Source organism: Terrapene carolina, unplaced genomic scaffold (assembly GCF_002925995.2).
Source record: "Terrapene carolina triunguis isolate 2854851 unplaced genomic scaffold, T_m_triunguis-2.0 Scaffold789, whole genome shotgun sequence".
Taxonomy (NCBI): domain Eukaryota; kingdom Metazoa; phylum Chordata; order Testudines; family Emydidae; genus Terrapene; species Terrapene triunguis.
In genome coordinates, this window is record NW_020665140.1 from 2697892 (window position 1) to 2714699 (window position 16808).

A 16808-nucleotide genomic window follows, 5' to 3' on the forward strand; every position below is an offset into this window, starting at 1 on the left:
AATAGCCACTTCGTAGAAGTAGCAGGGGATATTTTTATGTCTTCTTCCATTTAACATCAATAGGAAATGTGTACACATACCTGAAAGCTGAATTCTGCCCAAAGTGCAGGTGATGAGAGACAAGAGGAAGAAACAGAGAGAGAAAGAAAGGGAGGTGTCAAAATGAAGAGAGAATGTTGAGGGGGGAAACAAATAGAGACAGAAGCAGGATTTCTGTCAATCAATCAATCAGACAGGAATTGCTGCTTCCAGGAAGGCTAATTCTCTGACTGAGAGAAAACAAAGTAAAAAGAAAATTAAAAGGAAGCTGCAATAGGAGTAGGTAAGAGTGGGCAGCAACTCCATCGGAGATGTCTCCATCTTTGTGTAGCTTTATAGCATTGATGTTGGGTTTACTTAACAGTAAAATGCATTTTTAAAACATCTTCTGGTAGTTTTGGCTTGGTCTGCTCTGCTCCTTTGGATTGTAGAATCATAGCAGAGAGCATTCTGAAGCTACCCCAGCAGTTTTGGTTGTGGTGTGGGGAGTCAGTGAATGCTGGGGGGTGGGGGGGGGGAGGATTGTTTGTTTTTACATTTGCCTATTGTTCTCTTGAGGAAGGAAATACCATCAGATTTCCCCATCACATCCCAGTTGAAGTGGGACCACAGGGGAAGCCGATCAGCTAACAGTGTTAAAATACAGTTTGCCCTGTCCACATCAGGGCTTTCAAATGTGTTAGTTAAAATATGTTAACTAGTGTGTTCTTTAAAACCACCTTTTATCTTAGTGTGAACAGGCTCTGTGAGGGTAACAGAGGGAGAAACAAGGATGGAGGGGTGGGGCAGTTAATCCTTCTCTTTTAGGGAAAGGGCAAGAGAGCTGGCTAGAGCGGAACTTACCCTATGTGCTGAGGACAATGGTGCTGATGAAATGTGGCTGCTGTAGAGATCCCCTAGGAAGCAGGCTGCCCGGGGGATGCTTCAGGTTCTGAGGCACGAATAGAGGCAGCAGCAGAGTTGGCCATCTTATTACTGTGTAAGGGCTCTCAAAGACTGGAGAGAGATTCCTTTTCTCCTCCTCTGGACAGAGGAGGGATGAGGTCTGAAAAACCCTGTCGTAGAGCCGTGGGAGACGGAAGGAGGAAGGTTGGCTCCATTTGTCTGGGTTCTGGGAGTGACCATGGCGGGGAACTCAAAGGCAGAGATACTATCCTTTTGCCCATCTCTCCATCTACTTTCTCTCCTTTCTTCTAGTTCTCCTTTATCCTTCCTCTTCTCGTCTTTCCAGGACTAGAAAGGGAGGAGGGGGGAAGAGGCAGAGTTTAAAAAGGAGGGAGCTGGGTAAGAAGACTGAGACAGACTCCATGCTTCTAGTCACAAGGCAGCAAAAGAGTTGGAGGGAAATGGGTGTACTGTGTGGTATTGGGGACTGTCTTTAAGGGCTGAATGTCCCAAACACAGTCTGGGAGGGGTGCTGTGAAGCTATTGCTATTCACAACCAGTTGGCTGTAGTCACAGAATAAAGCAAATCTCTTTCAAGCTCCTAAACCACTGACTGATTGCTGAACACAAGTTCCAGGACTAAAAAGGAACTACGAAATTTCCTACGTGGAAGAATGAAGCAGATAAAAATTCCACCTAGAGTCGAAACTAGACAGTGGAAGACAGCTGGAGAAGATTTAAACAGTGTTTCACCCTGCATCTTGAAGCAATCTGTGCCAGCAAAAATAAAGACAGGCGCAAGGGAGCCTGATAAAAGTTTTGTGAATTTCTCTCATGATAATTGCGGAGCTTAAAGTGGCCCAGAATATATTTAACTCATATATTAAGGAAGTGCTTGAGATTCAAGTGAATACCTCCATCCAGTAGGGAAAGTCTCCTTCCCAACAATGACTACACTGCTCGAACTCACTCTTCCTCACTGGTAAATGGTGATTTAAGTCTCCATGTGGTGCCAATCTCTGCCCACAACATTTAGCTTTACATTGAAAACTATTCTCTGGTGACACTTGGGTTTTTATCTGGACCAGGACTACCCTGTACAATCAGCAAAAAAAGAGAAAATTTCTGTATTATTTCAGGTATTTTAAAGGTCTGACATTTCCTGATTTGTCTTGGTAATGACACTTCAAAGGAAAAAGGCATTTAACTTTTGCAGTGTAAAGTTGAAAACATATTAGAGAAATATAAACTTTTATAGCTCTATTCTGCCCAATTATATGGAATAATTAAATGTATTGCAGATATTTTATGGCCCGAACTAAGTCCCTGTTATTCTGAGGGATAAAACTGTAAAGCAATCTAAGCATCTGCCACACAGACTGGTTTGATACACAGACTCTAGATGAAGGATCACTGATGAAATGCCAGACCTTTACAGTGGTTTATAGCATGAGTCTGTTTGTCTTAAGAAGTGTCAAATTAGTCCCTAAGTGTGTGGATTAGTAGCTCTGCATTGGAAAACAGATTGGTTATCCCGACTGTGACGGGGTTAGGTCACAGAGACCCCCTTTGGACTGTCACCTGATGTGCTGAAATTACCTCTGAGCCCATTTTCCCTGATGGCTTGGGACTCCAGAACCCTGCCTAGTTGAGCCAGACATGCTAGTCTGCTGCAACACAGACCCAGATCTGAACCACACCCTCAAAGCTGCAGGCTTTAACCAAAAACTGCTGAGCAGGTCACCTCTCTCCAGCACCAAGACACCCAGCTCCCAGTGGGATCCAAACCCCAAATAAATCTGTTTCACTCTGTATAAAGCGTATAAAGGGTAAACTCAAACTGTCCGCCCCCTACAATCTAAGATGGATTCCAGTACCAGGTGACATGGTCACATGTCCTGTGAGACCCCAAGCCTCCATTCTTTCCGGCCTGACTCACAGGAACACAGGAAGGCTTACAAGTAAACAGAGCCATTTACAACCAATTGTTCTAGTTAATGGGAGCCATCAAGATCCTAAGCCACCATTAATGGCCCACACTTTGCATAATTACAATAGGACCTCAGAGTAATACTTCATATTTCTAGTTTAGATACAAGAATGATACATTCATACAAATAGGATGAACACACTCAGTAGATTATAAGCTTTGTAATGATACCTTGCAAGAGAGACCTTTTGCATGAAGCATATTTCAGTTATATCATATTCACCCTTATAAACATATTTCCATAAAACATATGGAGTGCAACGTCACACCCACCAAATATATATAGGGCATATTCATATTTTTGTCATATATACACATACAAGAATCATGGACAGGAAAATGTAATATTCCTCTTTCCCATTGCTTACACAAGATCACATTTTGAAGAATATAATATGCTGCTGATTCAGAACAATTCCTTATAGTCAAGGGTTAGATGTTAATATTTTCTGTGGTCTTTCTTTTTTGAAAAATCTTCATCCATGTTTGCTCATTTCAGGGGGTTTGTCATCCAGTTTATGTCCTTAGATAGTGGATTGATACTGATGGGGACATTATCTGTAACATCTCTTGTACAAAGATCTACTCATCATGAATTGTAATTTAAAAAATGGGAAAACATTTGCAATAAAACTATTCAAAAGTGATAGTTTTTGTATTTGAACTACAAGTGAAAAATGGGCCCATTTCACAAACAAAAAGAGCCATATTTCAAAAAAATTTGAGATCTAAAATGAGCCACTTCTCCAAGAAAATTTAGCTTATCTCTGAGCAAAAATGCTTTACAAATGTGAAGCTTGACATTCCCCATGTTTTCATTGTGAAAACAGCCAGTTAATGGAAATCTGAGAGTAAACAAAATTTGAGGCTCTATAACAGGGGTGGCCAAACCGCGGCTCGTGAGTTGCGTGCAGCTCTTTTACAGTTAAAGTGCAGCTCACGGAACCCCTCATACTCCCGCCCATTCTTTGCCTACCAGACGAGCAGCTGGTGGGGCAAGAGGCTTCTGCCAGAGAGGACTGGTGCCTGCTGAGAATTGGGGGCACAATTTAAAAGTTTGGCCCCCTCCAACAGCTTGAATTGCCCTCCTAGGCATGCCCCACCCTTTCCCCTCAGCAGTTGCTCCCTGCAGCTCCCAGGTGTTTGCTGCTGCTTCTCCCCAGTCACCGCTCCCACCTTGCCAGCTCCAACAGCTGCCCTGGAGGGAGGGAGCCCAGCAGCACCATGTGACAAAGTGGGGCCAGCAAACCCTCGCAAAAGTATGGGAGCATGTGACCCAATGTGCCCCCCTCCACACATTGCCTTCTGCCCAATGGGGAGAAGGGTCTTGGGGCTTCAGGCCCACAGGGCACACCTGTCAGGGCTTCAGCAGGAGTGGGGCTGAAGCCCTGAGCCCTGGCAGACGCGCCCCGGCTCTCAAACTTCTGAAGATTGTTTGGATGGTCAGTAAGTTTCGCCACCCCTGTGCTATAAATTGCCTAAACCCAGCAAAATAACAGAACTTCAGCACTTACAAACTTTGCTTATCTCATGAATTCCAGTGATAAATTGCATTTCCTGCGTCTCAGCCTACATTCTCCAACTGTCAAGAAAGCAACATCCTGTATGGTTCATGTTCTTTTGTTGTAACTGACAAACTTTGAAAAGTGATTGACTCTTGTTTGTAATTTGTAGTGTAGAACAATGGTTTTCAACCTTTTCATTTGCAGACCCCTAAAAAATTTCAAATGGAGGTGCAGACCCCTTTGGAAATCTTAGACATAGTCTGCGGCCCCTGGGGACTACAGACTACAGATTAAAAACCACAGGTGTAGAATAATCTTTCATACTGTGCTGCTAAGTTTTAAGGGGGGGAATGATGTGATTGGCTCAAAGAGAAGTGCCAATTATAAAATTACACTGTTTGCCTCACTACCCTTCGTAAGTGTTTGTGTAGAAAACAGAAAAGTCATTTTTTGCTCAATTCAGTTTCCAGATTAATCAATTCTGGTTTCATAACTGCCAGAAGCTGGGGCTGGATAATAGGGGAGGGATCGTTCGATAATTACCCTGTTCTGTTCACTCCCTCTGAAACATCCAGCACGGACCTCTGTCAGAAGACAGGATACTGGGTTAGATGGACCATTGGTCTGACCCAGCATGATCACGCTTATGTTTATATATATATATATATATATCAGTTCCACTGTATTGTGTGGCGTTTTGCTTTAACAGCAACTGCAAAAGTTGAGTCACACTGATCAACTCACTGACTGCATGATTTTAGACAAGTCAGCTGAAATCTTGTGCTTCTCTCATTTCTTCTGGTAACTCCTTCACTGCTGATCAGCCACTGCTCCCGATCTGGTGCTGCTGTACTATTAACATTGTCAAAAACAATCACAGTTTTGAATGTAACCACTTCCTCAGGGCAGGGATGTATTGTGCAGTGCTGGTCACTAAGGGCTGGTCCACACTAACCCCCCCAGTTCGAACTAAGATACGCAACTTCAGCTACGTGAATAACGTAGCTGAAGTCGAAGTATCTTAGTTCGAACTACAAGGTACTTACCGCGGGTCCACACGCGGCAGGCAGGCTCCCCCATCGACTCCGCGTACTCCTCTCTCAGAGCAGGAGTACTGGTGTCGACGGCGAGCACTTCCGGGATCGATTTATCACGTCTAGACAAGACGCGATAAATCGATCCCAGAAGATTGATTGCTTACCGCCAAACCCGGAGGTAAGTATAGACGTACCCTAAGTACACAACAACAGTTGTTGAGAGCAGCCTTGTTCCACTGACAGCAACATGCTCTGCCTGGATATACTTGGAAGGTTCAACAGCTGATAGTGCATTTTGCCCAGTTTATCTCACTGAAACAAAAAGCTTTGGGCATTATCCTTTGTAGATAAGCCAGCTGAAGATCACACAGCTTTAAACATAGTGGTAATCGGGGCACAATGCACTGCTAGCGCTCAACACAAGGCCAAGCACTTTGTCAGCTTCACTGTCAGGGTCTTTCACTATAGTATGCAAGAATGTGCCCTTCTGTATGATTCTTAATTCAGTAACACATTGTTGTTGCCTGGAACTTGCTGCTCTCTAGATAATAAACATAAGAAATCCTGTTAGCAGAACAACTCTATTACTGCGTCAGTAGTGACTAACAGCATGTGCTTTCTCATCGGGGCAAAGCAATTCTAATTTTCTCTTCGCCCTCTTCTTTCTGTTATCATCATCATCAAAATTTATTCTGGCACCCTGGGATGTTGCACTCAAAAAAATTGCTGTCATTGGCACTGTGTACATGTAAATTCCTGATGTACCTAGTGAAAGTGCATACAGGAGCCCTTTAAGTTCTGTGCAGCTGTCAGCTGGCTTATGTAGAGGTGGATTTGACTCTAAATTCTCTTACCCAATGTGATTTATGTACTACATGATAAAAATCAGAGCCATGAGGTAAATGTTAATCAATTTCCATATTGATTGAGCTCTTCTTGGAAGCAAGTCCTGGACACATAATGCTTCAGTGTTTTTCCTCTTTCATTCTCTCTCGACACATCTCACTGGGGACTCTAGTTTCTCCCCCCCCCCCCCCCCCAAACATGCTCATTATGAAGTATTGTACAAACTGAAATCTGGGCAAATTTGTTCGCACTGGGGAAACAGGAGTTGTGGCAAAAACGGCAAGGATGATAATAGAGCTGAAGCAGCAATAGACATAGCAAATCACCATAAACTCTTAAAGTAGGGGTGACAGGTTAGGCCTTGTCTACACAAGAACCTTGTACTATTGTAACTAAATCCATTTAGAAACTGATTTAGTTAAATTGGTGCAAACCCTGCATGTGGACAGTTATTTTGGTGTATATTCACCTTTGTCCAGCTTGTCTTCGTCCATCCCTCCACAAACGCAAGTCAACGCCACACCCTTCCATTTTGTTGTGAGCATGTTCTTTCCATTTCTGTCCAAAAAGTTTTGTCATGGGATCGGCCCAGCGTGTTTTCAATCTGCCCAGTGGTTGTTTGTGGTCTCTGGGGATCCAGTCACTGATGCGGGTTGTCCACCTATTGTCCTGCCTACGGAATACATGACATGGTGTATATTGATTCAGCTTAAGTCCGTAGGAAATCAATCCCAAACTAAATCCATATAAGGCACTCTTTAAACTGAAATAAGAGCATCCACCTAAGGAGACTGCACCCATCTAACTAAACCAATTTTGAAAATGGGTACAATTTTCTCATGTAGAAAAGGCCTTAGTGTTGGGAGTAACTGAGAGGACCTCAATGGAATAAAAATGCCGCTCCAGCTTTCACTTAATGATGATAGTACTCCAGGAGTTGAATGTGCTTTGTCTGTTTACAAGCAGCAAGATTATCTGTTGTGTTCTTCTATAAGAGATATGCACTGGCAACAGAGCTTACTTGTACACACCAGCTGCATTCATCAAAATGCTGTGCCAGGTCTGGCTGAGGTTCATTTAGCTAGGGTATTTTATACATAGTGCCACCTAGTGGCTGCACAGTATAATATAGTTTAGCATTCTATTCCATCTGCCCCTTTAAGTCCTGTATTCCTACCATTTACAGTATTTACACTATCACGCTGTCTTTGAAGTTCAGTACATATCAGTCTGTTGAGTGTCTCTGAATTGTTTATAATTTCATGAGCTGAATGCATAACAACTTGGTTATCTGGCTGTTCATTAGTTGCAATGACTGGTTGTGGTTGGTTTGGTATCCTTGAGTCTTCTTCTGCATCTGCCATCTGTAGAGTTTGCTCTGTTGAGTGTTCTCTGTGAGGAATAAACTGTAGATGGCCACGGTTTCTCTTGAACTCTACACTATTGGTCTCAAATCACATATGATCTGGGCCCTGAATTCTTTTTCATCACAGCAGCTCAAGTTGTCCATCTTTTTTCACCATCCAATTTGAAATGAACATGGTCACCAGGCTCTAGACCTGGCAGTTCTCTAACTGAGTGATGTCTGTTGTACAAGTGGTCATAACTCTTTCAGCCTTTTTATCCGATTTGGCTGCTCGCTTCATGTCTGGCCACTTTGGAAATAGGTTCCTTTCCAAAGTTGGAACAGTAGTTCTGTGTTGTCTTCCCATCAGGAGTTATGCTGAACTACATCCAGTAGTCACTACCAGCTTTGATTTTTAACTCAGAAGAACAAGGAATGGATCTTCCTGCTGTAGGATTTTCTTGGTTGTCTGTACAGCTCTCTCAGCCTCTCCATTCACTTGTGGATAATGTGGGCTGCTAGCAGGGCTGGCTTTAGGCTGATTCCCCCGATTCCCCAGAATCGGGTCCCATGCCTAAGAAGGCCCCGTGCCTTAGGTGCCTTTTTAAATATTTTTTTTTTTTTTTTTACTCACCCGGTGGCGGTCCACTCCAGGTCTTCGGCAGCATTTTGGCGGCGGGGGGGTCCTTCAATGCCGCGGAAGACCCGGAGCTGAGTGAAGGACCCCCCGCCGCCAAAGTGCCGCCGAAGACCCGGACCGCCGCCGGGTATTCGAATCGGGCCCCGCAGGTCCTAAAGCCGGCCCTGGCTGCTAGTAGTAGAATCAAAATCATATTTCATTCAAATGACTTAAATTCTACTGCAGTGAATTGTGGTCTGTTATCCATCACTAGTTGTTCTGGAACACTGAAGTGAGCAAAAGTGCATTTTAGTTTCTTGTTAACAATGCAACACGTTATGGACTTTCAAGTATATTATTTCTATATACCTGGGAAAATAGTCCACGACAAGCAGCTAGTCTGTTCCAAGGTCTGACTGGTAGAGATGCTGTTATTAAAGGTTCTTCTGTTGTGTTGGTCTGTTAGTTCTGCAATGCTCATATTCTTAATGTCCTTGCTGATGCCTGGCCCCCATGCTGACTGGTTGGCCCATTCATGGCATTTAGTCCATCATGGATGAGGTTTAGGATATCTCCTAATATTTTATTTACGATGCAATCACCTTTAATCATGAGTCCATTTGACTCTATTACTTGTCCACACGTCACAAGGTAGTCTCTTGTCACTACCTTAACGTCCTTTGATTACTTGGGCCAGCCACCCCTAAGGTAATTTATAACTTCTTAAAGTTGTGTGTCTGTCAAGGTTGCTTTTTGTAGCTGGAGTAGTCTCTTATCTTCTGTACCCAGAAAGATAATGGAGAAAATAATTAAGAAATCAATTTACAAACATCTAGAAGATAATAAGGTGATAAGTAACAGTCAGCATGGATTTGTCAAGAACAAATCATGTCAAACCAACCTGATAGCTTTTTTTTGACAGGGTAACAAGCCTTGTGGATAGGGGGGAAAGCGGTAGATGTGGTATATCTTGACTTTAGTAAAGCTTTTGATACTGTCTTGCATGACCTTCACATAAACTAGGGAAATACAACTTAGATGGAGCTACTATAAGGTGGGTGCATAACTCGTTGGAAAACCGTTCCCAGAGAGTAATCATCAGTGGTTCCAGTCATGCTGGAAGGGCATAACAAGTGAGGTCCCGCAGGGATCAGTTCTGGGTCTGATTCTGTTCAATATTTTCATCAATGATTTAGATAATGGCATAGAGAGTACACTTATAAAGTTTGCAGATTATACCAAGTTGGGAGGGGTTGCAAGTGCTTTAGAGGATAGAATTAAAATTCAAAATGATCTGGACAAACTAGAGAAATGGTCTGAAGTAAATAGGATGAAATTCAATAAGGACAAATGCAAAGTACTCCACTTAGGAAGGAGCAATCAAAATGGGAAACCACTGCCTAGGAAGGAGTACTGTGGAAAGGGATCTGGGGGTCATAGTGAACCACAAGCTAAATGAGAGTGTCTGTTGCAAAAACACAGTTGCAAAAAAAGCAACCATCATTCTGGTATGTATTAGCAGGAGTTTTCTAAGCAAGACACATGAAGTAATTCTTCTGCTCTACTCCACACTGATTAGGCCTCAACTGGAGCGTTGTGTCTAGTTCTGGGTACCACATTTCAGGAAGGATGTGGACAAATTGGAGAGAGTCCAGAGAAGAGCAACAAAATGATTAAAGGTCTAGAAAACGTGACCTATGAGGGAAGATTGAAAAAATTGGATTTGTTTAGTCGGGAAAAGAGAAGACAGAGGGGACATAACAGTTTTCAAGTACATATAAGGTTGTTACAAGGACGAGGGAGAAAAATTGTTCTCCTTAAACTCTGAGGATAGGACAAGAAGCAGTGGGCTTAAATTGCAGCAAGGGAGATTTAAGTTGGACATTAGGAAAAACTTCCTAACTGTCAGGGTGGTGAAGCACTGGAATAAATTGCCTAGGGTGGTCGTGGAATCTCCATCATTGGGGATTTTAAGAGCAGGTTGGACAAACACCTGTCAGGGATGGTCTAGATAATTCTGCCATGAGTGCAGGGGACTGGACTAGATGACCTCTTGAGGTCCTTTCCAATGCTATGATTCTTACACTGGTGTGTATGCGTTAGCAGCATCCACATACACATTTATGTCATCTTTGAGCTCACGGGCAGTTGAGTGTGGTGCTGGCTCCATGACAGAGTGTCTTATCACCAGATTCTTCTGAGGAATTTATTTAGCAATTGGGTTAAATCGCATTAAACTTACCAATAGATGTTGACATGTCAGCGGTGCTTGACCCAAGACTTTTCCATTGATGAAGGTTGCAAGTAGATTATGGTCTGTTACCCGTGTAAATGAATCCACTCCACACAGATATCTGTAAAAGTTCTCACATGCCCATACACTTGCCAGGCACTCTTTGCATATTGTTTTTTCGCATCTCTAAGTGTGTGAGAGGAAATGCACCAAGCTTCCACTCAGAGCCATGTTGTTGCAACAATACACCTCCTAGGCCATAGCTGCTTGCATCTGCACATCACCATTGTGGGCTTGTGCACATCACCATAGTTGAGAATTGGAGCTGTGGAGATCATTTCTTTTACCTTTTTGAAAACAATTTATTGATTTGGCCCCCATAGCCAAGTTGTGTTGGACTTTAACAATTCACTCGGTGGTTTTGTCACTGTGGAAAGGTCTTGACCTTTAACCTCCCCAGGCTACATCTCAGTTCTGATATATTAGTTGGTGCATTCAATTGTTTAATTGCTTTACTTTCTCAGGCCTAGAACTGATTCTATATTTGTTTGTCTGTCCATCCCAAAAACTCAATTTGGGGTAGGCGGAAAATGCATTTTTCTTTGTTTAGCTTCAGTCCAGACTGATTGATTAGGCTTAGAACTTCGTTGGGGATTTAGTGGTGCTCTTCCATCAAAGATCCATATATCAGAATATCATCCATGAAAACTACAGCTGCTAGCATTTTCTTTGGCTAAAGAAATTTGCCAGAATCTCATTGAGGCATTCAGATTGGAGAATATCATAGCTCCTTTCTCTTTGGGGAGGAAGTTACCCAGTGTTGGGAGGATATATTTTTCTCTTGCTTCATTAAGTGTTTTAAGATCCACACAGATTTGTATTTTTCCATTTTTCTTTATAGCTGGCTTCACTGGGGCACAATATGCTGTCGGCTCACAGATTTTGTTGATTATGCCAGTCCACTCCATTCTCCTCAACACAGTTTCCACTTTATGCAGTAATGGGATAGGAATCCTGCCAGGTCCATGTACACTGTATGGTTCAGCATTGTCTCTTAAGGTTATTTGTACTGGATCTCCTTTCAGAAGTCCACTGTCACTAAACATTATATTGAGTTCTTCCACTGTTTTCACTAGGCCCATTATGGCTGCCACTCTGAGGCTGATAAGGCTGTTGATCGGTGGTCCTTTGAGCACATATCCTCTGAATGCAGAGCTTTTGTCTTTAAGTTATTTCTGTGGTGAACTGGCCCATGCAGTTCAGAATACCTCCAGGGCTAGACAGAGCTGTGTCAGGTGACTTCAGCCCTGGGAGGGATTGAAGGTGATTTTAAGTCCCTTTGAGATGACTGTGACATCAGCTCCTGAGTCAGTTTTAAAGTCAATAGTCTCATCATGAATATTCAGTTTCATTCTCCAGGCTGGTTCTATGTAATCATAAGTGATGATCCCAGAAACAATGGCTTGATTGTCTGTAATGAGTCAATTCCTTGACTGCTTTTGTGTGACAAACAGTGGCAAAATGTCCATATTTCGTGCATGTATTACACCATGCACCTCTGGCTGGACACGCATTGTCTCTTGGGAAATAGCTTTTTCCACACAGTGTGCATGTAGGCTGGAATTTGTCCCTCTTAGCCTGGGGGTTCTCTCTCCTTGCCTTGAGGGTTTTATGATAATGACTTAAACACTAAACGTCTGTTTACAGCATCTATGGTAGTTTCAGGTTTTTCAAGTTGCTCCTGCCTTTTGTTCTGTTTGACTAATTCCGACTGCTTTGCTATCTGTATAGCTGTAGCGAGGGTTAAATCTCTCTTCAGTTGGAGCTGCTGTGAAAGGTTTTTTTCTTTAACTCAATAAGCAGACACTGGTATTTTCATGTTCTGCATTCCCAAAATCACAGTTTTCAGCCAATGTATGCAGAGCTCTTCAACATTTACTCCAGGTTCTTGAATGCTCTGATGAAAACATGCTCTTTCATAAACCATATAAAGTATGCATCAAACATAACCGGAACCCTTTCACAGTCATCTTTGTGAGTGTCTTCAATGAAGTCAAAGAATTTAAAGATATGGTCCTGCTTGTTTTCCCATAGCATAAATTAAAGAAGACACCTATATATTGCCAGTTTCTTTGTGGAGTTTGTTTGCAGGGCAAAATTTACAAAATTTTGTTTCCAGTCTGTCCATTCTGAAGGGTTTCAAAGCTGAAGTTCTCTGGGGCATTGAAGAGTGACATGCTGATGAATATCCACCCAGCTCTCTTCCTTCTGTTTCTGTTCTTAGTTTGCTCCTGTCACCACGTCAAATTCTTCCGTACCAGATATGGACTGGTCAGAGCTTGCTTATGTGTTCATCATAAGATCCTTTAATGCTCTGCCCATAACATACTGCATTTTATACCTAGTGGCTCAATGTATAATGTAGTTTAGCATTCCATTCCATTATCATTTACACTATGATCTCTTTACACTGTTCGGACAGATTAAAGGGGCTGCAAAATGAGCATAAATTATGTTTATGTAACCCACACACCTTCTGGGCATAGTGTTCTGTCCCATCTAGTGGCACTGAGACCACTTAGAGTTAAATGAGTCTTCTCTACAGGCTTAGCTACCAGTCAGTTGGCTTTTAGCTCATGCAGTAGAGGCTCATGCACTAAGCTCCAGAGGCCCCAGGTTCGATCCCCCCCGACGACGACCGGGGTCTGTCAGCATTACATTTACACTCACTTTAAGGGGCCCTCCCAGTGCAAATAAGAATCAGACCCAATGTCTCTTGCTATTATCAACACAGATGTACACTTGTAATTTACCTGAACAGCATCTGCTTGAAATTTAAAAATCCCTTTGGTAGTTGAGATGAGAGAATGGTGGTTAGTTCCCCACAGGCAGATTCTTGCCAGCCTAAATGCTCAGGTCTTTGTTTTAAATATTGACTCACACTACTCTTTAAGTAGGTTTCCCTCACCTTTACATCATATAGACCATTTCAGGAGATCCTCTCATGGACCATCTCCCCAAACATTTAACTCCTCAAATCTTGGTCCTCCAAACATTTTATTCTGTGGCTCACAGTTTGAGAACTGCACCTCAGGGCACTGAAGGCTAGTATAGTGGTCAGTATATGCCAGGTGAGTACACGCTGCTAGTATCTCCCCCTCACTTTCCTTAAGAGAACAAGATCCATCTCAACTCCTTATCCCCTTCACTCAAATCCAAAAAGATAGGAGCCCCTCCTCCTCTGGACTGACTCATCTTACACTTCAGCCTCCTTTCCTCTCATATCCACCCAGCTACCTGTTAGTTCTTCCCCATTCCCAGCTTAACTGCATCTCCAAGGCTTTGTAGCAAGCCGGTTGAGTCTCCTAGATGTGAAAGTTACTAGTGACCCCCCTTAACAGAGCAGCCGTTATGTCAGCCAGCGGCCATTAGGGGGAAGCAGACACTTCAAGTACACAGTAGCCTGAACTTTTCAACTGTCTTCCCTTTCAAGGCCTTAAGGTAGTTGGAGCTGGTCCCAAGCCGGTTTTCACTAACCAGATAGCAAAAGCACGGGTTTAACAACCACCAGTCAAGTGTTAACACGGCAAGGACCTTTGTCTGAATGCGTATAAAGGATCTGTAAAATGTGTGTAAAACAGAGTTTTTGTACCAAGGTGCAAAGCTCTCCTTTCTTCTGCAGAATAAAGCAACTCTTCCTTATCCCTGTCTGGCTGTTATTGGCTCTCAGCTAGGTGGACCCGATATTTCGATGACATAGATATAACGAAAGAAGAGCCCGAGCTTCTAGGTATATTATACTACTGGACCAGTGACATTTAACTCTTTTTAAACACTGGTCTCATCTAAATTTGAGTTGCACTGTTGATGCCAGAGATTAAGCCCTACTCTCTCGGAATAGCCATGCTAATTTTGTTTTGGTTAGAACTTCCCTCCTTCCCAATTTCTCAGACTTTGTGGTTTTGTGGTTTCCTGTAGTTGCGTTTGTTTTTTTTCTAACTGTCTCTGGCATGGAAGCCAGGTCATAGTGTACTGCATTAGACTTGGTATTTGTGTCTCGGTGTCAGAAGCAGCTTGACTTTACTATGATATAGCCCCTTCTGCTTCCTTTGTTCCTCTGCTGGTGGACTGTCAGCTGAAATGCTTGATGTATTTCCTGCCGCCATGTGGTTTTTTGGAAGAAAAAATGTCTGAGTCAGTTAATGTGATTTTTTTTTTAAACAATAAGAGCATAACAAAAGCATCTGCGTTAGCCTCTGCCCACCTCCCTACCAGCACCTTAACTCCTCCAGAGTTATAAAGCCTAGACTGGCACTTTGTCAATAACATTCAGACTATCTTAGAAGGGAAAAATATTAGAAAATTAAACCTTACTGAAAATTCTCTTTGCATACTAGTGGATCTGCAGAATTTCAGACACTGAGGTAGCAGTCAGTCAGTCAGTCATAAGAACACAAAACCGGGTTCTACTCCCTGTTCTACCATTACATCACAGAGTGACCTTGGGAAAGTCACTTAACCTTGTACCTTTTTTTATCCATGTGTAAAACAGAACCTTATGGGGTCCTGTGAAACAGTTAAGTGCTTTGAGATTCTCAGAGGGGAGGCATTATTATAAGTGCAAACTATTACACTGGGGTTGAGTTTAACATTGTTCCAATGTTTTTCATTTGTGATTTTTTTTTTAAAGCTATCCCATTTGGAAAAATCCCCATTTTAGAAGTGGATGGAGTTACCCTTCATCAGAGCCTGGCCATAGCCAGATACCTAGCCAAAGAAACAGGTAATGTAACACTGCTACTCTCTTACTACTTTTGACTGCTCCCGTGTTTAATGCGATCTACTAGTGCATGTTGAGCCATGACAATACAAACAAAGAGCCAGCCTGACAAACTGAAATTAACAGAAGTCAATGTGGACAGGACAATATAGACACAAGTAGTTTTCACAGAGCGACAAAAAGTATCTGTTGTCAACCTCTCCTGCTGCAGCTTCATTTAATCTGATCACAGAAATTTAAGGGGCACTGTGTGATGCTGCAAGTCCTGATGTGGAGTAGCTGTGTCATATCTGACACTAGATCTCTACAGTAGATAATGATGGTATAAAGTACCTTTGCACCCAGAAATGCTATATGGAGGTGGTCTGTGGGGGGAGGGTTGGTTTGCAGGGTTTACTTCTATAATTGTCCTATAGGATGTTATCAGTGTAAATCAATTCATCAGCTCAGAACGTTATTGGAATTTCCACAGCACCTCCAATGTGGCCCTCTCCCCTCCATCTCCATTGTTCCCAATTTGTTTACCTTGCCATTGTGCTCAAGCACCCATTCTTCACAACTACCCCAAAGGGCAGTAAAGTATGTGTGGACAATGTGATGTTAGCTGAACTTTGTGTAGGGCACCTGGACGGATGTCATCCTTCTGAATATGGGCTTGGACCATTCCCATGTCTAGATCCTAGCGGGAAACGGAGAAGAAAATTGCTACCTCAGCTACCAAACAAATACACCTCTACCTTGATATAACGCTGTCCTCGGCAGCCAAAAAATCTTACCGTGTTATAGGTGAAACCGCATTATATCGAACTTGCTTTGATCCGCTGGAGTGCGCAGCCCCACCCCCCCGGAGCACTGCTTTACCGCGTTATATCAGAATTTGTGTTATATCGGGTCACATTATATCAAGGTAGAGGTGTAATAATAATTAAAAAAATAATAAAAAAGCACTAAACTGAAACCAGAAAAATAATTAAAAACTTACAAAGCTTATGGAAGGTACACAACACTCAAAGGTGTTCATCCAACGAGGACCAAAGTTGGGCAACTCTGCTATGCCATCTGCATTGACAAGGAGAGCGCACAGATCTTGCCCCTCATGACGCACATACAGTAATTTGTGCTAGACAGAATCGTTTGCAGCATCCATTGGAACAAACCAAACATTATGGCTAGGTGCAAAAAGGCATTCTTATACCATAGAGGATAAGGCTCTGCCCCAGAGTTAATACATCCAATGGTTCAAACAATAGGGAGATTTATGTATGATTGTTACTACTACAGTTCCCTGACCAGTGCAGATAAGATAGATGGTTTTCAATTAGCTGTGTTAAACTAGTCTAAGGTACATGTTTATTGCATAAATATCAAAATAAATCCCAAGCTTTGCCAGCCGGGAGAACTATGCTAGAACTCTAGTATTAAATCAAGCTTAAGTACATGGGTGTGCTACCAGGATTTCAGCTACAGTGTGGGTAACGTTAAACACACACACACACACACACACACACACACACACACACACACACACA

The 16808-nt window shown here is 42.6% G+C and overlaps 1 protein-coding gene across 1 annotated transcript in view; it reads left to right on the top strand.

Moving 5' to 3' along the window:
• HPGDS (hematopoietic prostaglandin D synthase) overlaps positions 1-16808 on the top strand; it is a 61410-nt gene that overhangs the window by 29332 nt on the left and 15270 nt on the right. The window contains exon 3 of the mRNA XM_024197622.3: positions 15190-15282. Within this exon, the coding sequence (XP_024053390.1) occupies positions 15190-15282 (93 nt within the window). The remainder of the gene's footprint in view (positions 1-15189; positions 15283-16808) is intronic.